The 23,939-nt window shown below is 36.4% G+C and overlaps 1 protein-coding gene and 1 long non-coding RNA gene across 2 annotated transcripts; one reads left to right on the top strand and one right to left on the bottom strand.

Annotated features, from left to right (window-relative positions):
- The first annotated feature begins 4,601 nt into the window (after positions 1-4,601).
- Positions 4,602-8,144, top strand: LOC110677991. Its single transcript, XR_002501368.1, has 3 exons — positions 4,602-4,770; positions 7,430-7,524; positions 7,559-8,144. It is a non-coding gene; the product is annotated as an uncharacterized LOC110677991 (long non-coding RNA).
- Positions 8,033-9,876, bottom strand: LOC5564751 (cytochrome P450 9e2). The gene is made up of 2 exons (XM_001649045.2): positions 9,607-9,876; positions 8,033-9,543 (listed from the first exon to the last, which is right to left on the bottom strand). The coding sequence occupies exons 1-2, from the start codon at positions 9,816-9,818 to the stop codon at positions 8,145-8,147; spliced, it is 1,611 nt and encodes a 536-aa protein (XP_001649095.1). The 5' UTR covers positions 9,819-9,876; the 3' UTR covers positions 8,033-8,144.
- Positions 9,877-23,939: the final 14,063 nt, after the last annotated feature.

Here is a 23,939-nt window from a genome sequence, read left to right on the forward strand (position 1 = left end):
TATAACTTCACTCAGTTTAGCAAGAAATACTACTGGAATAAATGTAGACATGAAATTCAGATTTCCAGGGTAATTTGGAGGGCCTGGAATACCTCAAACGTTTCTTGAAGTAGCCTTTTGATCCGTGACAAGGTTCAGTAAACATTGTAGATTATATAACTTCACTCAGTTTAGCGAGAATAACTACTGGAACAAGTGTAGACCTGAAGTTCTGAACTCCAGGGTAATTTGGAGGGGCTGGAATATCCCAAACGTTCTTTGAAATAGCTCTTGAGATTCTCAGATGTTGCTAGATTCTATTTGAATTTGTAATGTTATTGTGTTTAACCCAAACAATTACTGTTACGGTTGTAGATTTCAAAGAGTGTGCTTCAGGACAGTTTGGACGTCCTAGAACATCCCAGGATATAGCAAAGCAAGTGAAATAGTGTTTTCGTTAAAAGAGTAATTCTGTATTATCTAGCCTGAACATCATTTATGTTCACAAACAGCATTTCACGCTTCGTATGTACTTATAGTTCAATTTTCCAAACTTCAGGATGTTCAGGATGTTCTAGGTTGTCAATTAGGTCATAAAGGCATATACTTCATATTTTTCTCTGATAAAAGAGTATATTTGGGACAACTTTGCCCAAGACAGTATATACATTTGTTCATTGGTTCTTTTTTTACAGCCTTTTTTGTACTGCGGTCATATATGACCGCGCCGGCCAAAGGGTTAAAGTAGATAAGGTGCAGAGCTACTTGGGCACTTCCATGATTCACTTTGGCATGGGGGGTTTTTCTAGGTCAAATTGACTGAAACTTTGCATTAAGAAGCACTTCAATACGACGCATATTATGGCCGAATATGAGTTCAGTAGCTTTTAAAAAAACCCACTGCCGAAGTGAATCAAAAGTGCCAAGAATAGGATCCGGCTCACTACTTTTAGAGATAGAAAATATAAGTGGGAATTTGATGAAATCATATTTCAAGAAATAGCTAAGAACTACTTCCAGAAATTTCTACGGCAATTCTGATTCAGCCAAAAATTCCTTTACACTTTGGGTGTTTTATAAGAATTATTCTGAAAATCGTCAAGAGGTTCAGAAATGTTTTGAAAGATTATATCAAGAGGGGTCGCATGTTGAGAAATCGCTCTGTGTTTTGTATAACACCACCAGTCTTAGATTAATTCATAACCTCTTCCAAAGATTATTCAAGAGTCTTCTGATAATTCTCTATGGATGTTCCAAAACCTTCTCATGAGTTAATATCAGGAATGCTAACGGAAATTTGTCCTAGAACATATACAAGGTTGGTCGTTGATATTTTTAAAAAACTATCCATTGGTTCATTCACAAATGTCAAAGAGGAATGCAACATTAGTTTTTCTAACGATCAAACAAGTTTCTTGTTACAATTCTTACAGTTGAGCGGTTCCATTTGAATTCGAATATCGGTTTACTTTTGTATTTTTTGATTTGGCTGAAATTTGGCATATGCTTTCTTTATACCCAAAAATGCCTATTTGCATCATCGGTTCGTCATTTTTACCCTAGCGTTACTTTTGAGAAGGGCCTAAGAAAAAAAGCCTTAATAATTTTCAAAAAATTAAAACTCAGAAACTATTTGTCTGATCGGTTTGGTGCCTTGCGCAAAGTTTTAGGTTATTGTTGGAACTATCTGGAAAAAATATACACTGTACAAAAAAATGTTTTAATTTTTTTATTTCGAAAATAAAGCTTAAAAATCCATTTGCTCAGAAATCTTTTTTTTTATATTTTAAAGTAGACGAAAAATGGAGTCTTTCACACAGTGGGTCAAGATGGATAAATCGTGGACAAAGAAGTTATGATTTTTTAAAAAAGGTTGTTTTTTCAATATGGTCTAAATAAACTTTTTGATTGCTTTTCGACCCGATTTTATGAAAGAACGCAAAATTTGCAACAAAAAAGGTATATGAGAAAATTTTGCTAATTGAAAATTTACAACTTTTGGTTGTTTTTGGATGTTTTTCGAGTTGATAAAATAAAGAATATTTTTTTCTGAAAGCATTTTATTTCATGTTCTTATACAATGATGGAGCGTCCTATTTTGATACAAATTTCTTACTTTTTCATAATGTTTACAATTTACTATCATTACAGTTTGAAAATTGCCTAACTTCTATTTTATCTGCGGAAACTGGAATAAATGAAAGGTATTTTTGTGTTCCCTGAATAGTTATTGCTTTCGAATATTGTTCATTAAGCTGCTCCTTGATATGTTCATACTCTGTTGTAGTTGCATAAGAAAAGAAAATTTGTGTTCGTTGCTCCTCCTTTCGCTTTTGAGTCCAATCAAATAATTCCTTGGCATTTTGATGGGATGTTCACGTTCTTTAGCTAGACTAGCCCTTGTAGCCATGCGTTTTATTGTTCCCCCTAATGCATCGCAGGGCCCTTTGCCATGCGATGTTGCGAAAAATGCCATTCAACATCTATATCATAGTTTTTCTTAAATTGGCAAAGACTAGAAAAGTTCTTTCTATTTTTATATTGTGATGCAGCTCCATCGGACATGAAATAAATTTTGTTCAAATTTAAATGCTTTTCTTGGCGTATAAAATTAATCATTTTTGAGAGAAATAAGTTGACGGATATAGAATCATGCCGCAAATCTTCGGAAATTACTACAAAGCTTAAATGATTGAGCATGCCATTTTTTTTTAAATAAATCGCAAATGCATGAATAGTTGCTTGCTGCGCATTTCAGCGCACTTCATCCTGAAGTACAAAAGTGTAATTTTCTGAAAAATCACAAATAGCTACAAATTCTCTTTCCTGCAAATTATTTTTTTTTAATTTTCAAAAATGTTTTTAATTAAATTAAAATTAAAAAAAAATAAATCATGTGGTATCAATTTTTCTAACTTTTGAATGAAATAGGAAACAAAGTCCTCCTTCTGTTTTGTAAACCATCCATTTCTTCGAAAGACTTTTTTTCTAAGGAAGTTGTGTCAATGAAATTTTCATATCGGCTTAAAAAAACAATCTACTGTTGCATTTCACATGTCAAACTAGCTGTAAATCGATATAAATGCATTTCACGTTTTGATTGCTTTATATTCGTTATTTTGTTATTTTTAAACTTTTAACATTTTGTTCCATATTTTCTTGATAATTACATATCAAAATATCACAATGTTGGATGTTGAAGTTGTGTTTCGTTAAAAAAATAAATAAATTATTTTACAGGGCACATTTTTTATTTCACCTCATACCATGAAAAATTACCAAATCAATATTTTTCAAACATTTTAGTCAAAAATTATCTGCTCTTTCAGACAATGAACAAATTTCTAGGCTTATGAAGTATGTAGGTAAGTAGCCACCATCCTAGCTTGAGTCTTGCTCTGCATGCGGTTCCTCTTAACAGTGCAGTCAATTTTCATTATCAATCTGAATTCAACACACCATTGTATGAAGGGCCATAATGGGGTGTGGCGGACCCGTAAGCAGAGACACTTACGCGAAACCCGCGGGACATAAAGAATCTCCTTCCAATAATATGATCAAACGGAAAGTATAATGAAATTTGCAATACCTGTCAAGTTATCCACGGCATGGTTTGTTATAAGAAGGGCGCGTCAAATCTATTACAACTGTTGGGATAGAAGAACCCATCTAACTACCCTTGACTCCGGCTGGCACTCCACTCCATTGTCCAGCTGTAACTTCAATGATGCCCTGATGCACCCTCCCAATATCACCTATGTTATATGATTCAATTAAATGATTGTTATGTAATAATGTTGCACCCCCGCTAATCTGAACGGTACCTCATGCAATTCGGGGTTCATTTTTAATTTGAACATCTAGTCACCCTAGAAACGTGTTTCTGTTTACCTCTTTCACTGTTTTGTTTTGATTCTGCGTTCCGTTCCACAGCGTTCCATCTCACTTCACTCCGTTCCATGAGCTGAATGACATTTGAACCATTTTTAATCTGAACGATGTGCAAATTAGCGGGGTACAGATTAAAAAGTGTTCAGATTATATGTGGTCAAACGAACGGGGGTACCCGGTACAATAATTTAAAATATAAACAATATAGGAAATCATGCAATAACTCGATGTTTTGACCTAGAATCGATGGATGAAAGATGATGCGTACTTTCATAAAATCGAGTTGAAAAACATTTAAAAAGTTTATTATGACCATTTTCAAAAATTCACCTTTATTTTAAAAATCATAACTTTTTTGTCCATGATTTCTCCATCTTGATCCACTGTGCAAAATACTTCATTTTTTGTCTACTTTAACATTTAAAAAAAAAAATCAAAAATACGATTTTTGAGAAAATTGATTTTTAAGCTTTATTTTCGAAATATAAAAAATTACAACATTTTTTTTTACAGTGTATATTTTTTTTCCAGATAGTCCCAACAATGACCTAAAACTTTGCGGAATACACCAAACTGATCGGACAAACAGTTTCTAAGTTATAATTTTTTGAAAATTATTAATGAATTTTCTCTTAGGCCCTTCTCAAAAGTAAGGCTAGAGTCAAAATGGCGAACCGATTGTGCAAAAAGGCATTTTTGAGCATAAAGAAAACATGTGCAAAATTTCATCCAAATCAAAAAATATAAAAATGAAATTTGGGAAAAAAGTCGTCATTTTCTGTGGAACCGCTCAGTTATTTTTCCAAGCTTTTCACTATTGACATTCTAGATCGTTCTTCACTTTACAAGGAATGAGAAACAATGAAACGTTATCGTGTCTTCCATTATCCATAAGAATAGGTACGACGTTCTTCTTCTTCTTTTCTGCGTTACGTCCCCACTGCACTATGGTCCAGGAATCAGTTTTACGCGGAAAGATACATTTTGAGCTTTAGAATGAAACATTAGACAAAAACGGTCTTCTACAAAGTTGTTTGTATTAGTTGAGCCCTTTGTTTGGTTTTATTGAAAATTAGGGTGGACCTGGGAGGGAGGCACCGATACTACACACGAAATAGAGAACAACGTTTGTTTGAACTGCAAGATAACTCCAGCTTGCCAACAACAATCAAGGCAGGCTTGGGAAAAACCGCTAGTTCTCTTTTGTTGTGTACTTTCGATCTTTCCTGACAAACATGGAAAAAGGGCCACAGTTTTCTATGCAATAAATAATAATTTTCATTGGAAAAAGTAAAACGATGCGTTTTTCAATGCTTTATATTCAATCAGTTGGAAGGTGCTCATGTGACATTACTTACATTTTGTGTATGAATTGATTTTCATTCAATTTTTGTCACTTTTGATGAAACGCGAAAATGTGTTTTAATCAGTTACGCGCTTTTTCCATGTTAGTCCAATGTTTGAGATCTGGGCTCACAGTGACTGTTCGTGACAGCGGAATCTCGGCTCACTATGACGTACAGAAATTTAGTGTTGGTTTCTCCCTCCCAGGGGTGGACCACATTTTCATAGAAATTGTGTAACTAACTTTTCTATTTGTAGAAATTATATTATACATGCTTCAGCAAAGTTGTAGACCATTCAATTTCAAGTAACTTTGCCAAAAAAAGTTTTTTTGTATCTCTTAAATTGACCGATTTAGAGCTTTTTTCCTACGGTGTGGTCCGAACAAAACTGGTTTTCTGGCTCTAGAGTTTTCAATTCAAATTTCTCATCAAAGTAGTCTATGAAACACTTTTAGAGCTTTGAAAAATGCGTAATTTGGTGAGTGAAGAAACTCGCTATCTCCTTCCGTTTAGGAGTTATTGTTGTTTTCTCTCAAAAACATGCCTACTTTGATTGTGAATATCTCTGATTAGGGCAAACATAAAAAATATCTTTTGACGGCATTTAAAAGACAAAATAAAATTGTATATTATATCAAAAAATTACAGATGTGTTATTTTTGTATCTCTAATAAAACGTCTTGAAAATCAAATATTTTTTATCACAAAAACTTTCATAACTTTTGAACTAAAATAGATATCAACAATCTTTTTGCATGAAAATTTGCGTTTTGTTAAGTTCTAAAAGTCGTTCATAGACGACTTTGACGAGAAAATAATATTAAAAAAACTAGAGTTGAAAAACTTATTTTTGTTGGACCACCCTGCGATGATTAGGAAAAAATGCTCTAGATTGGTCAAATTTTGAGCTACAGAAAAACTTTTTTTGGCAAAGTTGATCAAAATTTCAAGTTCTACCGCTTTGCCTAAGAGCATATACCAGTATTTTTGCAAACAAAAAAGTTGATTATATGATATGTGTGATATTGTGGACCACCCTAGTTTTAAATGACACAGTATGTAAGCTTATATTTTTATAAACAATTTTGTAGAAGATCATTTTTGTCTAAAATTTCATTTTCATGCCCAAAATGCAAAATAATAAAGAAATACATACTATGAAAATCTTCAAAATAGTTTTAGAACCCTATCATTCTTATTTCGGATTTCTCGTCAAAGCGGTCTATGAACAACTTTAAGAACTTAACAAAACGCAAATTTTCATGCAAAAATATTGATGATATCTATTTTAGTTCAAAAGTTATTAAAGTTTTTCTGCTTAAAATCCTTTGTTTTTCAAGGCATTTTATTAGAGTTTCAAAAATAACACATCTGTAATTTTTTGATATAATATACAATTTTATTTTGTCTTTTGAATGCCGTCAAAAGATATTTTTTATGTTTGCCCCAATCAGAGATATTCACAATCAAAGTAGGCATGTTTTTGAGAGAAAAACAACAATAACTCCTAAACGGAAGGAGATAGCGAGTTTCTTCACTCACCAAATTACGCATTTTTCAAAGTTCTAAAAGTGTTTCATAGACTACTTTGATGAGAAATTTGAATTGAAAACTCTAGAGCCAGAAAACCAGTTTTGTTCGGACCACCCTATGTCACCGTAGGAAAAAAGCTCTAAATCGGTCAATTTAAGAGATACAAAAAAACTTTTTTTGGCAAAGTTACTTGAAATTGAATGGCCTACAACTTTGCTGAAGCATGTATAATATAATTTCTACAAATAGGAAAGTTAGTTACACAATTTCTATGAAAATGTGGTCCACCCTAATTTTCAATAAAACCAAACAAAGGGCTTAACTAATACAAACAACTTTGTAGAAGACCGTTTTTGTCTAATGTTTCATTCTAAAGCTCAAAGTGCATCTTTCCGCGTAAAACTGATTCCTGGACCACTGTGCACTGGGACAGAGCCTGCTTCTCAGCTTAGTGTTCTTGTGAGCACTTCCACAGTTATGAACTGAGAGCTTACTATGCCAATGACCATTTTTGCATGTGTATATATCGTGTGGCAGGTACGAAGATACTCTATGCCCTGGGAAGTCGAGAAAATTTCCAACCCGAAAAGATCCTCGACCGTTGGGATTCGAACCCACGACCCTCAGCTTGGTCTTGCTGAATAGCTGCGCGTTTACCGCTACGGCTATCTGGCCCCCAGGTACGACGTTCATAAAGTTTATATGTTTATCGAACAGATGATAAATAGTTTAATTTAATTTTCAAGCTTGCTGTCGATCTCGTTTTTGTTAAATCGTGGGTAGGACAATCCATTGACCGTCCTACCCAGGTTTTTTGTACGTAGTACATGTCCTACCTGTCCCACTTCCGGCGCCACTGATCGTCATAATCAAAACTTCAACAGCAGTTTTTCTGTTCAACTGAAATTTGTTTGACAAAAAGTGATCACTGTGTTTCGGTTGGATAATAGAATACAGTGAACATTCATGATTTTGAAATGAAAGAACTTTTTTAGAAAAATCTCAAATTGATGACGGCTCCTGCCCCCTTAAGGTTCTGCCGTAGACTAGTAACAAAATACTGAATAGATTAGATTTTAATCGGGTAGACCTTGTCCTGTCGAACATTTTTATAAAAGATATCAGCTTCTAACTGAACAGAAATAGAGAAGAGAAATATAATCTCGAATGTTCCCTTGTTCCTTTTCCAGAAATACAGTTCTCCCAAACTATTTGAGAATTGAGACATCAGATGCTCTAGCTATCAAATAAGCATAACGAAATCAAGAATATAGAACTAGATATTCCACGTGGAAATATTGTGATATTTTTATTTGTTTCTTTTTTAGAATTTCTTATCAACAATGTCACCTTATTTAAATTCTTACATAAAGAGAAGGTCATTCATAAACTATACTACTTCTTAGGTCTAGGTTTGAACTCTATGTGCATCCCATTTGCAGGGATGACGTCGAACCCTTTCGCCAGAACCGGAGGAACTTCCGTCTTACTGCAGCGCTCGAACGAGAAACTTCCCAACATATAATACAGAATGGTCTTCACCTCGGCCAGGGCAAACCTTGATCCGATGCAGTTTCTCGGGCCAATACCGAACGGTAGATAAGCTCCCGCATTAATGCTACCCTTCCGTTCGTCACTGAATCGCTCCGGATCGAACTTCTCCGGCTGCGGGTAGTAGTTGGGATCGTGGTGCAGGGCGTGGATCGGGAACCATACTGACGTGCCCTTCTCGATCGTGTACTTTACGCCGTTTCCTTCGTCCATCACGTAATTCTTCGTACAAAGCCGATCAGTGGACGGAGCTGGCGGCCACATTCGAAGCACCTCGGACATCACCATATCCATGTATTTCATCTTCTGCATCGCATCGTACGTCAGTGGTTTACCGTTTAGAGCCGTTCGAGTATTCTGGATCTCGTCGTACAGCTTCTGTTGAACTTCTGGATTGATCGCGAGCTCATAGGAAGCGTACAGTAGTGATGTAGAAACCGTGTCGAACCCTGCTAGGAAGAAGATCAAGCACTGTGCGACCATTTCCACGTCCGTCATCACCGTGGTGACCGATGATGTACCAACTTCCGATTCTTGGACTGTTGCGAATCCCTCCGGCACCTGCTCATTCTCTTGCTGATGCTTCAAAGTACCTTTCTTAGCCTGAATCAACAAATTTATCATGTCCGGTCTGACAATCCCTCGGTGTTCCCGCTCCCTAATCGCGTCCAATATCAACGTCTTGAAGTAAGTATTCTGCTGCTCGTCGATCACGTCCCATCCGAAGAAGGCCATCAACCATGGAACCAGTTGATGCCCCATGATTCGCAGCATAACCGACGGTCTGCTGAAATCCAGCATCTTGCTTCCGTTAACGAAGAACTCGTTGTCGCGATCCCGAGAAGATTCAATCTGTAGTCCAAAAGCGCACGTAGCGATCACATCGTTCGCAAACCTCGAGAACACATCCTTCATCTCGTACACCTTTGGTCCACTTTTCAGCGCATTCTTTTCGTAATACCTCACCGCTCGTTCCGTACATTCCACGATCAGTTCAAACATGTATCGCATCTTGCTCCCGGTGAAAGCCGGACTCAGCGTTGCTCGCATCGTCTTCCAACGCAAACCCGTCAACGAAAACAACGTCTTTCCAGTAAGCAGATTCGGATGATCATAGCTCGAGTTCCCAAATACCTGCACATGATCGGCAAAGTGATCAAAGTCCTTAACGGCCACCTGCTTGATCAACTCCGGATCGCGAATGACGTACGTAGGTGTCATCATATCGAACAATCCGAAAACTCTGAAATGTCCAAAGTAAGAATCAGCCGAATTGTTTCCAATCGTATCCAAGCACAATACTCACTTGACTCCTCGGTACTTGTCGTAGAGCGTCTGAATGAACGTGGAGAACGGCACTCGCTGCAGCATCAGATCACTGACGCTTCCCAGGATCGGCTTCGCTGCCATCGAAGGAATCGGTTTGTCGAGGAAATGGCCATGCTTCTTCGTCAACAAGTAGTACAGGGTGCCGAGAATGGCCACTAGGACTCCGAAATAGAACAGATTAACCTCCATCGCGATCGAGATCTCGCTATCAACTGGATAGAGTTCGGTCGGCTACGGTCACTTAAGGTTGATTAATTGGCACGAGCGTTGAGCGTCTTTGCGATGACTGTATCTTCCATAAATGGATGATGTTTATCAGCGATGATAAGCGAGCCGTACATGGGCATTTGGACACATGCTGATGTTTGTTTGGGAAGATATGCGGGTTGAGTATATGGCAGCGAAATTTATAAAAAGTGGTGAAATACTCTCATCTTTGAATTCAGAAGCATTTTGGCAACCAGAATTCAGTCGTAATCTGGGCATTTTCTTCATATTCATCTTGGCATAACGTTCCCACTGAGACAGAGCCGGCTTCACAGCTTAGTGTTCTTATGAGCACTTACACAGCTATTAACTGAGAGTATTCTTTGCAAAGTAGCCATTCTTGCATTCGTATATCGTGTGGCAGGTACGATGATACTCTATGCCCAGGGAAGTCAAGGAAATTTCCATTACGAAATGATCCTGAGGGATTCCACGGAGGCATGCAAGTCGATTCTGATCGACCATTTCAAAAATATCTGAAACTTTGCACAGTTTTTCAGTTCCATCTAAATCGTCATTTTCCGATATCAAATCTTCAAGTTGAGTCACGACTAACTTTTCAAAAGGGTTTATGTGAAAATGGTTCAAAAATACTCAAAAAACTGCACAGCAAAAACGGTTCGTTCGATTGTTAGACAACTAAAGAAACAAAATTAGACAACTAAATAAAGATTCAAAAAAAAAAAATACACACAGTAAAAAATTTTTTTTTTTGCATTAAAACACATCATTTTTGATGATGATGATGATGATATAGGCTGCCATCTATTGTAGCAAGGTATCCACCGGTAGCAATGGCCTATTCTAACAAAACAATTTGTTCAAGATTGTATGACTATTCGTATTCAATCATACTCCTGTCTGAAGGGCCAAAAACGAATGGCGGACCCGTAAGCAGAGACACTTACGCGAAACCCGCAAGGAAAAATAATCTCCTTCCAAAAGTAAGTTCACACGAACAGTCGTACAATCCAGTGTTGATAGACTCACACTCAAAATCTCAATCAATACGCTCTCCCGTGAGAGCAAACTCATTAGAGATCTGCTTCGCAAATCTCACGCTTGAGATTTTGATGCAAAATCAACTCAATCAACTCAAACCGTAAAAAATGATTCAGTCGCAAAACCCGGCAAAAACTCGTGAAATCCGAATGTTGTTGTTTACGTTAGAAAGGATTAACATAATTTTACCAGAATTACAAGAAATTATTGCCGTGTGTAAGTAAACTGTGGAAATACGAGACAATGAGTTAAAAAGGTGAGCTAACTCATCCATGATTTTTTGAATGCTGAGTTGCATGATTTACAACTCACGCATGAAAAATCTCAAGCGTGAGTTGTGAGAAATTGAGTTTTTCACAACACTGGTACAATCAAGCCCTTGCTTGTCAGAAAGACCCAATAGATGGGAAGTAGAGCCCGCCCTTTTTCCACGAAATGTTAGCGATAGGAAGTTGACAGTTTCACTCTTCCTATCCATCTCGCTTCAATTGGGTGCCCTGATGGTCCCACCCAACCCAAAATGCATATAACATTGGAAATATAATCAAATAACACAAGTCATCATGGAAAGATCTCACCGGTTTTTTTTATCCTTGTTGTATTTTGAAGCTGGTCGTCGCAACGATGTCGTCGAACTATTTCACCGTTAGCTATAAAGTATCATTTATGCGAAACTGTTCAAAAACCGAGAAAAAAAACAAACTTCCACTCCTCCGATAAAGCGATACGAAAATCAAATCCACTTGTTGGGCTTCTCAAACTGCACTGCCCGAAAATCGAAAAAAAAAACTTCCATTCCGACGAACCGAAAGCCAAAAAAAAAAACACTTCTGCTATGCGAAAACTGTACCCGCTTGCTGGGCTTCTCCAAACGAAGATCAAACGGTAGAGTTAAAACACATCATTTTTGTCACAAAAACTCAAATATCTCAAAACCCTATCAGAATACCAACGTAATTTTTTGAGGGAAAACGGTCCATTATATTAGCTATCTACCATAAAAATTTGGTGATGGTAAGCCAATAAACAAAAAAGTTATGACATTTCAAATATTTCACAAATTTGACACTTAGTGAATTTTTTTTTTTTTTCGTTGTTAATTTTTTTTTTAAGGACCGAAGTTTGTTGCTGAATTTTTTGTTAAGGGTGAGGTGAACAAGTTGTTTTCATGATATTTTATTTAATTTTTCATAACTATTATAGCATCTATTAGAAAGTTAGACGCGATCCAGTGTTGTGATCTAAAGTCTTGATAGTGTCATATTTTTTATTGTACGTAACTGAAGAAAAATTCTCTCAATAGTGTTGAAACCTTTTGATAAAAGAAACCTATAAGAAATCTAATATTGAAGACAAAAGCTACAAAAAAAGTTTTCTATACAGTTTACCTGCAAAAAGTTTACCTCGTAGAGAACAAGGCGGGTCTATACCCAGGTGATCTAGTATACGTAAAGCAGGTCGGTTTTCTCGGCGCTGGTTTTCTCCACAAAGTTAAAATCTGATTACACCTGGGTATAGACCCGCCTTGGTAGAGAATAGACTTTGTTAATCATATTTGGGAGAAAGCGAGTAACTTCAACAACATCAAAAACATGATAGGTACATACCATGAACATACTCACGAAAAAGCTAAAAATATACTACCACTATGGTTATAAAAGATTTAATTGTAAAATTTTTCTTCAGTCAAGCAAACGACACCAAACTAGTCAGTAAAAACTTAAAAGTGATTTTGTTTATTAAAATCTAACGAGCAACATGAGTAGTCGCTTTCTCAACTGTTGCAGGCCGTTTGCAGAAAAAAAGTGTTCGAAAGAGCTACGAAATCTCACCGAAAGCACCATAGATAAACTGAAAGCGGCTGGTTATGCTCCAATGTCTACATTGAATACAAATTTACGCATTTGTACGTCCTGCCGTTTAAACGTTGACAAACGGGCAATCTGTACATCATCGGTGGATCAGGTTGCAGGAAGTTCGAAAACAACAACAACTGAGGAATTACTATATGCACCGACAACAACTGAGGAGTTACCAGAAGTGCCAAGTGCAGATAGTCTTGCCACGGTACCATCAGCGACATCTGTTTCAACAAATCAATCAGAAGATGAGTGCATCCAGAAGGTCAACATCGAACGCTTCAACGAAGGGATAGCTGGAATAAAAGTGACTCCGATTAAATGGACGAAGATGGGTTACGTCAATTATCCCGAGAAAAAATACCGTGAAATCAACGAAGCTGTACGAAGAAACCTCTTCAAATTAGGACCTGAGGATGTGGAAAATACAGACTACGATGAGGTAATTATGAATATGAAGGAAAGGTTCTCGAATCTAGCCACGACAAGGAAAGAAAAATTATTGATTTTGTCGATGCTGCCAAGCTCGTGGTCTATTCAAGACGCCATTGATGAGTTCAAAACCAATAGAAATACAGCAAAAGAGGCAAAACAATTCAAAAATAACTGTCTTGCAACCAAAAATGCTAGGTCGAGTACTTCATTAACAGATGAGACAAAATAAAAAATAATTCAATATTTTGAAGACGATGAAGTAAGTAGAGCTATGCCTGGCCAAAAAGATTATGTATCTGTAAAAAAAGATGGAAAGCGTCAAGCAATCCAAAAACGATTAATGATGACTACTTTGAAAGAAGCGTATACACGCTTCAAGGAAATTAACGAAAATATTAAGGTGATTATAAAACGAAGCCAAACTTTGAATTTTCAAGAGCACAAGACTGGAGAAGCTGTCAACAGTTCGCGTTGAAAGTCATTCAAATTGCTTGCTTGCTGGTGGTAACCAACGGGATAAACTTCCAACGCGAAGCGCTGTTTGGTTCTCAAGTCTTGTGCTCTTGAAAATTTGAGGTGTGGCTTCATTTGATAATCACCTTAAGGTAGGTTTTTCCTCATTTGCAAGCCTTCGTCCAAGGCAATGCAAGCTTCTATCCAATTCAGGAACACATAATGTTTGTGTGTGCCCAACACACGAAAATGTTAACCTAATCTTACATAGTTTGAAAAGAATCAATTTATCAAAGGATATTAAAATGTTAACTGGTAGTCTTTTGTGTGAAAATACAACATCAAATTGCTATCTACGATCTTATTCGAATTGTCCAGATTCTTCATCATTGGAAAATACTTTATTCGCTGAGTTTGAAGAAAACTATATTGATCAGTTATCATTTGAGCAATGGGTGACCACGGATAGGTGTGACCTAGAAACTATTGTAAAACCTGTAGATTCGTTTGTGTCATTTTTTTGCTTGAAATTAGAAAGTTTGATTCCTCACGACTTTATTAAAACAGAGCAATCCCGCTTTTTAAAAAATACGAAAAATACATTACAAGATGGTGAATTTTTAGTCATTTGTGATTTTTCTGAAAACTATAGCTTTGTATTGCAAGATGAAGTGCAGTCCCATCACTGGAACGTACAACAAGCTACAATTCATCCATTCGTTATTTATTTCAATGGAAGTACGCAAATTGAACATTTTAGTTTTATTGTAATTTCCGAAGATTTAAGACACGACTCAGTATCTGTAAATTTGTTCATTGCCAAAATGATTAACTTTTTACGCATTGATAAGGATAAAGAAATCAGAAAGATATATTTCATGTCTGATGGAGCAGCATCGCAGTACAAAAACCGTAAGAATTTTTCGAGCCTATGTCAATTTAAATCAAAGTACGGAATTGATGCAGAATGGCATTTCTTTGCTACGTCACATGGCAAAGGTCCTTGTGATGCTATTGGAGGAACCATAAAGCGCATGGCCACAAGAGCAAGTTTAGCCAAAGAACGTGAGCATCCAATTAAAACTGCAAAAGAACTATTTGATTGGGCGAATCGCAGAAATGAAGAAGATTTAACAAAATTATCATTTTGTTTTACTACTACTGAAGAGTACGAATTAACGGCATCAGAGCTCAGCGAGCAATATAATAACGCGAAAACGATCCAAGGAACCCAAAAATTTCACTGTTTCATTCCATTGTCAGAAAATAAAATTAAAGCAAAACTATACTCGAACTGTACTGATAATGATGCAAAAGTGTTCGATATTGTAAAAAAATTGAATAACAATAAATAAATAAATAAGTATTAATAAAATGTTTTCATGATCTCATAACGCATACCCAAATCCAAAACTTTTAAAGTTTATATATAACATTTAGAAACTCATCGATCATACTCTAAAAAAAAATATCCTGGTAAAAAAAAATTATTTTCGTGTAATCTGTTAATTCATTTTAATTTATACATATATACATATACATATAATATTTATACATATACATAATATTTATACATATAATATACATAATACTAATGAATACATGAAAACGACTTGTTTAATTCACGCAAGGCCCTTAACAATAAAATCAGCAACAAACTGCGGTTCCCGTAATAATTTACACCGAAAAAAAATTTGTTTTTTTCTACTAAATGTGAAAATTGTGACATGTTTGAAATGTCATAACTTTTTTGTTTATTGGTTTACCATCACCAAATTTGGTAGATAGCTAATATAATGGACCGTTTCACTCAAAAAATTACGTTGGTATTCCGATAGGGTTTTGAGATATTTGAGTTTTTGTGTCAAAAATTATGTTTTTTAATGCAAAAAAAAAATTTTTTTTACTGTGTGTATTTTTTTTGGAATCTTTATTTAGTTGTCTAACTTTGTTTCTTTAGTTGTCTAACAATCGAACGAACCGTTTTTGCTGTGCAGCTTTTTGAATATTTTTGAACCATTTTCACATACACCCTTTTGAAAAGTTAGTCGTGACTCAACTTGAAGATTTGATATCGGAAAATGACGATTTAGATGGAACTGGAAAACTGTGCAAAGTTTCAGCTCAATAGAAAAAAATGAATTAAAAAATTTACCAAATTTTGGTGCTGTTGCTTGGAATCACTCTCCTGGACCGACCGGGAATCGAACCCAGACACCTTCATCATGACTTATTTAGTAGCCACTCGGCTAAGGAAGGTCCCAGGCCGAAAGATTCTGTGTTTGTCAAAACGAATCGTACGTTTCTTTGCAAGAATTCTTTAAAAAAATCCTTCAGAAAACTCTAATAGGAACTTCCGCAAGAAGATCTAGTTTTTCTTCGATTCCATTTATTTTATTTCCGATATATAATACATCATGAAGATAACTGATTCGCTCCACTCAGCACATCTTCTATCTACTGTACTTCACCACTTTCTCTTTCACCACATTCAACAGTTCCTTCTCAATCCGTTCCAGTTCGTCAATCTTCCTCGCAATGTCCAGCACACTCGGCACTTTGTACTGTTGCGCCTTCTTCCGCAGCGCCTGATTTATCCCCTCCAACTCCTCGATCTCCTTCTCCGTCCGATCGATCTTCTCCTCCAGCTCCCCCAAATTCCGCTCCAACTTAACACAGTCCGCTCCGATTTGCCCGTACTGTTGCATCGTTTCACCCAGCTTGATCTTCTCCCGCGTTGTATCCCTCTTGACCTCGCCTCCCATCAGACGCAACTCATAACTGGTTTCGGTCACATTCTCCAGATGCCGTTCGTTGTCCTTCTTCTGGATGGTCAGACTTTCGTGGTCCACCGCAAGGCTATCGCTGCCGGCTAGTTTCTGCTTCTCGTCCACCAGCTGGCGCTTCACCTGCAGTTCCACGTTCGTCTTGCGCAACTGGAACCGAACCGTTTCGGTGGCCATCTTGCACTTTTCGATCCAATCCAGGCAGAATTCGGAGAATAGCTCGAACGGAATTGGTTCGAGTGGATTTCGGCTGCGCCGGGAAGCGATCTTCGACTCCAGGCTTTCGACGGCTTGGTCCGCTTCCTGCATGGTTAGGTCCATATCTTCGAGGGCGGCTTCCAGCTCGCTGATACGACGAGCGATGTAACCCTGGTCAGACGTCATGTTTGATACAGAGTGTGTAGATCGGTAGAGCAAGGATAACTAGATGGATGTTGGTGTCAAAAATATTACGAAAATATCCTGGACGCACCGAAATCGAACCCCGACACCTTTAGCATGACTTTTCTTTGTAGCCGTGGATATTCTCAGAATATTGAGATAATGGATGTTGAAGAAAATTTATTGCTAGTGTCATATAGCGGTTCAATTCCAAATAAGATCTTTCTTCGCCAGATAGCCATTGATCTGCTGAATACTGAATTATCGAAGACACGAACCATCTAGCTTAGGCAGCGTACATTTATTACGTAACGCAAAAATTGGAAATTTTTGACCCCTTCTCCCCCTTCGTAACGCTTTTTGAATGAAAAATTTCAAATTTTTGTATGAGTCGTAACGCTTGAGCCTACTCCCCCATCCCCCTAGAGCGTTACGTAATTTGTGGAAGAATTCCATCCAAAGAAAATCCATTACTAGTGCCACAGTCGCCGAACTCGCCGATTATCATCGCCATAGCTTAATAGCTTTGCTTAACAGCTTTGTCGAAGACACCAAGTTTCTAGCTGATAAGGACCTTGATGTACAGACGATAGGAGAAATATTGCTACTAGCGCCACCTAGCGGATAAAATCTCAACTAGATGTTTTGCCATTGATTTGCTGAACAGATTTGTCGAAGACACCAACCTTCTAGCTAATAATGATCTTGAGATATGGACGATTGAAAAATACTTGTTCCTAGCGGATAAATTCTCAATTAGATTTCTCACCTGATTTTGATCTTCGCCCAATACACCATCCTTCTTACTGGTAAGGATATTGATATAAAAATGATTGAAGAAAATTTATTATTGGTGCCACCGAACGGCCGAATTATTAATCAGATTTATCATCGTCAGATAGTTCAATAGCTCTGCTTAACAGTTTTGTCGAAGAAACCAAGCTTCTAGCAGATAAGGATCTTGATATACAAACAATAGAAGATATATCAGTACAAACGCCACCTAGCAGAAAACACCTAACTGCATATTTTGCCATTGATCTGTTGAACAGATTTGTTGAAAACACATACCTTTTTGGTGATTAGGATCTTGACATACAAATGATTGAAGACATGTTTTACTAACATCCGAGTTCCAATAAGCCATTTTACAAGACGTTTCGGAACAGCTGATCGTTGCGACGGCGTCAATTGACAGGAGACCTGGGATTAAATCCAGCGTGATTTTTAACAACGCCTCATCTTATCAAACGGGGACATGGAAAAAATGACAAAACAAAGATCCAAAAATGGTCGTTACTGCAACATTACACATAGTTATTGTATCAGCTACCTCTTTGTTACCCATGTTGCACATAAAAAGGCACTTTTGTAATAAGAAATATTTTAATAATTTGTCTTCATTTAAGTTTTCGCCTGTACGAAAAGCTACGCTAGAAATGCGCACAGTCATCAACCATCATCATCGCGAAAACTGACGACGATGATTGAAAAATCCCAGGTCTTTTGTCATTTGACCAGCTTCGTAAAATGGCTCATTATCATCGCCAGATGGCCCTCGATCTGCTGAACATCTTTGCGGAAGACACAAACTTTCTAGCGAATAAAATAGAAATTATAAACCATAGACGAATAATGTCGCTGGTGTTCCCTTTGTTCTCGCTCAGAAACATGTTGGGTACATAAGTGTCAAACTGCATACATTTTCGCGTTGACATTTATAGCCCCGCCTATCTCTGCCAGCAAAAGATGTTCCTTCTGCGACGCCAGCGACATTCTTCTTCTATAGTTTATTACTTCTATTGCGAATAAGGATCGTGAGATATAGACGATTGAAAATATTTGTTCCTAGCGTCACCTAGCGGATAAACACTCAATTAGATTTTTCACCTTCAGCCCTCGATCTGCTGAACGTCTTTGCCGAAGACATGATCCTTCTGATAAGGATCTTGAGATATAGATGATTGAATAAAATTTGTCACTAGCGCCACCTAGCGGATGAATTCCTATTTCCTTCCCTCGATCTGTTGAGCATGTTTTTTTTTTGGGGCACCAACATTTTGAACCCCTAACGTACATGCTTTTTTCCATTACCCAGAAAAAAGGGATGATTCAGGGAAGTTGTCTCACTAAAGGATAGTAAAATAAAGGCCGATCTAGCAAATCAATAACAATGAGAAAATAACCAATGAAATTCTTATGACGTACTCCAGATACTGACATCTCATAATGTTATGAGCCGGTCACCGACATCATTTTCAATATCAACTATTAACTTGTATTGTATCGTTTTCAGATTCGTCCATCACTTTGATAAACAAAATATCAGGCTTCTGCAAATTTGAGTTTATTGAATAGTTAAATTATCGGTAGCAGAAAAGTTTGAGAGCAGTAAATAAACAATCAAGTTACAATTTCATCGCTATACTTTCTTGAATTGTGTACATTTTGTCAGTATAGCTCAAAACGCGAATCTCTCTCGATTTTTATACAAATTTGTCTTTGTACAAACTGACAGTTTCCACGATGTTCCCCTGATCGTTATTATCAGAAAAAATCTGTGCTCACAAGACGTTTTCGATAGCTAAACTGCATGTCCGGGAAAAAAAATTGTAGGGTCCTTTTTGAAGTTACTCCCTTTTGATTGTTTAAGTAGATAAGTTCAAAGGAAATCTGAAATATTTAACCGGTTTTTAATGGCCGTGATTATCAGAAGAAAAATACCATAAAAAATTGGTTATTTGGTTTTGTTTGTAACTTAGAACCTCTGTGCGGAGTTTTGAATGTAAAGATCGTCGAAGTTTTAAGTTACGTCCTTTTTGAAGCGTAACCATTAAAAACACTAATTTTGAATATATTAAGAAGGCATGCTAATACCGTTTAGAATGTTCAAATGTTTTCAGTTAGTTTCAGTTTCAGTTACTGAATATTTCCCGAGGAATTTTCCTAGTAAATTTATCCAAGAATTTTGTTTAGCATACCTCTAGAATTCAATTCAATTGTGGTTTAAGGGTTTCAGAAATCATACGTCCAAAAATTATTTGAAAATTTTCCAAGAAAGTCGCAACTCCTCCAAAATGTTATAAAGTGATTCATCCATCAATTTTGCTGGGACAATCTCCAAGATTCCTAGTCAAAACGTCTTATCTAAACTTCAATCAGAAACTTCTCCAGAAATTTTTATGCATTACCTTTAAAGTTGTCTTTCAGGATTTATAAGAGATTGCAAGTAGGGATTTCTCTTGAGATACCTTTAGCAATTGTTGCAAAACTTGCTCCTAAGATTTCTACAGAAATTCCTGCAGTAATTTTATGAGTTTTTCTCAAGTAAGTCTTGTAAGTAAGTCTTTTTTGTCATGAATTCTTATAGGAATACTAAGGAAAATTTTTGTAAGTTTGAATCCGTGAGGTATTTCTAAAGAAAATCCTAGAGTAACCTCTGATAATATTTGGGTAAGCATCAAAGTCACCCTTAATGAACAAGGATCTCTGAAATAGCTCCTGGACTCATGAAGAAGTTTTAAAAGATTTCCTAGATAGTTTGCTAAGATGATCGAAAAAAAAATCAGTCGAATCTTGGGATAGTATTCCACAGGATTTTCTAAAGAAATTTTAGGAAAAATATTGAACATAATCTCTTAGAAAATGTAGGAATTATCGAGGGAATTATTTGTAAAATTGATGTGGTATGAACTGGTGTGGAAACTTAAATAAACTTTTGAAGATTGCAAGGGAATTTTTCGAGAAACTTCTTATGAAATATTTGGTAAAACTGCAGGTGTACTACTTGGATGAAATGCTGGAAAAATTCCAAGAAAACAATAGATTTGTTCAAAGAACCCCTCAGAGAATTATGGGTTTCTGGAAGAAACGTAGATGAATTTTTGAAGGAATCCAGAAAAACAGATAGAGGAATTCTTGCAGGGTTTCTTGGAAACAAAAACCCTCAACCCGAGCAGGTGAAAAAAGCTCAGCAATAGCTAATTTTGATATGGACATCTAAAAGTGATATTAACTTGATAGATATAAGAGATAAAAGATCTGAAAATGATATCTAAAATTTACTCCTAGAATATCATTAGCATATCATATTTAGCTTTTGTAAGATCTAACCAATATCAGCGAGCTATTAATTTGATCTGCAAACATCAAATTTTGATATGGCTTAGAAGTTCCAGGAATAAAATTTAGATATTATCTTTAGATCTTTTATCTCTTATGTCAATCAAATCAATATCTCGATTTGATGGTCAGAACTTCGCTTCTGCTCGGGAACCCTCTTCTGTAGAAATCTTTGGAAAATCTCTCAGAATAACAACTGGAGAATTTGATAGAAGGATTAGGAAAAAAATATATGAAGGAAGTTCTAGGATAGTTTTGGAAAAAAATCAAAGTAATACATGAGTAAATTACTGGAGGTAGTAACTTTGGAGTTCTCAAGGATTTCATGGAGCAAATTATGGAGAAATTCTTCCAAGCATCCTTTTAAAAATCACTGGAAGAAAATCTGGTAGAATTGGTGTAGAAATCTTGTAACTGCTGGTTAGCTCAGAGGGGAGCCTTCCTGAGACTCCCTGAAACATGACCTCAGGGTCACATAGGTTTCGACACAAACTACATTTATTTCGGACTTTTCAGACTATTGCTTCTTCTATTGTCCCACTTTCTTACTCTACTCAAACCTGTTATTTTCTTCTAACTTCTTCGGGGCCCTTCTTCTTCCACCATCCATCACCACGACCTTCTCCATGGCTGTGTCTACACTGATCGTCGGCGTCTCTCCTGCTCCTGTTATCATGTTGGGTGGCGATGACGAACTCTGGACCTCGTCCATTCCCCGGGCCTCCGGGTATGGTGACGGACCCGGTCAACGGCGTGCTTCACCAGAACTGCCCAACGTAAGGGGATTCGCTCGCTCGGATTCACCGACAGGGACGGGCTCACCTAGGAAACGGAGAAGGACCAAATGCGACGGGAACGTCTTCACGGGAGCTCTTCTTGCTTCTGCACAGAGGCTGGCACGTTTCGCTCACCTGCAAATGGTCGGAAACAATCTGACGGAACACTTCTTCCTTTTTCTTCGGGAAATCTCCGCAATGGAGAATGAAATAACAATTTAAACGGTTTCTAATTTGGAGGTTTTTGCTTTATTGCACTAATCTAACACGCGGTTTGACAAGTAATGAAAATTTTTTTCTTCGTTCTTTTTCATGGCCTACTGCTCTCCAACAACTATGGCCTAATATGGGACTAACTGACGGAGAAAACTGCACAACATATACGGACACTTTCTGGCACTGTATTTTAACAAATTTACGAATCACTTACAAACAAAACCTCAAAAATACTCTACACCGAACTACGAACACTTACAATCTAAAGAAAAAACTCTGGAGAGATTCCTGTAGGTGACCCTGAAAGTTTTATAAATTAAATCACTATGATAATTCGTGAGCATTTTCTCTGGGAATCTGAGACGAAATTCTTGAAGAGCTTGTTGAACACATTATAGTCTCTGAAAGTTTCTTTGGAGCCTGTACAATTTTTTTAGGTACATTTTGGATAAAACATATACTTTAGAGACCTTCAATTGAAAATAAAAACTAACATTTAAATAGAAGCTAAGTCTCTGTAAAGAAACCTACTACCCAGTCCTGTCTTTAGGACCATTCATTGGATCAACATTCGTTATCCTTCATATTAAAAAAAATATATATATATATCCTTTTTAATCAATTTTATTAAACAAATTTGCAAATATACAGCGAACTGTTTTTTTTTTTCAATAAGTGAGGATATTCTAATTTCCTCATCTATTTCTATCATGAATGAAAAGCACCGAAATAATCCGACTAACCGCAAAAGTTTTCAGGATAAACTGAAGATGTTTTGAAAATGTTCTATTCAGTAGAAACTCCGTAAAGCGAAATATTTGAGATTATTCAACAATTCTCAAAAAAAAAACTATCAAAAAGTCGTCATAATCTGTTCTAAATATTTTTATGAATGATGCCACAAAATATCGGAAGGAATTTGATCAAATCATTTTTCAGGAATCTACTAAGAACTATTTCCAGAAATTTCTACAGAATCAGCCAAGAACTTGTACATAGAGAGTGTGCTGTGGAATTTCTAAGGAATTGCTCTGAATATCTTCAAGAGATTCAGCAATGCTTTGATAGATTATACCAAGAATTATCCCACGTTCCCACGTATATAACACACTAAGTATTAGACTAATTCATTGATTCATTCAAAGACTCTTCAATAATTTTCTGATAATTCTCTATGGATGTTCCCGAAACTTCTAAAGAATTACTTCGAGGATGCTCACATTGTCTGACAATTTGTGACAATGAGAATTTGTCCTCGAGCATATAAGGGTTGGACGTAGGTATTTAAAAGATACCATCCACAGATTCATTCAGAAATGCCATAGAGGATTGCTCAATTTTACAAGAGGTTTCTTGTAACAATTATTACAGTTAGTTTCCCATGATTTTGCAATTCGTTGATTTCATTTAATTCCATACACTGCTGCCCATAACCGAAAACTCAGGCCAGAAAGCATTCTTTGAAAGTATCCAGAATATTGCGCAACAAAAACTAAATTGGTTACATGATTAAATTGGCTCCGTAATGCCTTATAGCACTTGAGCCTATTAAAAATCAGTTAATTGTGAAAAACTTTTGCAACATGTAAGTGAAATGTTCCATTGAAACCATTTGAACATGGTTACACCTCCAAAGGGACGAAATTCCATTTTTTTTATGTTCTCATTCAAAACTCCGCTTAGAAGTTGCAACCAACTTTGATTCAAATTTTAATGGTTTATTTGTTGTGCTAATCTCGGCCAATGAAAACCCATTGCACATTTCAGATTTCCTTTGGATTTGTGAACTCATACAATCAAAAGGGCGTAACTTCTAAATGGACCCTACGAATTTAAAAAAAAAAAATGCCCGGACATGTATAGGGTGTCCCAGAAAGTATGGGCACGACTTTTTGATCATGAAAATCATAATACTTTTCCAAACAATCAAATATTTTTATATTTTTGTATTTTTCTATAGGTTATTTCGAAAATCAATTCTTATCTGCTCAGCACAGACCCTACATTTTGTTT

This window comes from Aedes aegypti, chromosome 3 (genome assembly GCF_002204515.2).
Source record: "Aedes aegypti strain LVP_AGWG chromosome 3, AaegL5.0 Primary Assembly, whole genome shotgun sequence".
In the NCBI taxonomy this organism is placed as follows: Eukaryota; Metazoa; Arthropoda; class Insecta; order Diptera; family Culicidae; genus Aedes; species Aedes aegypti.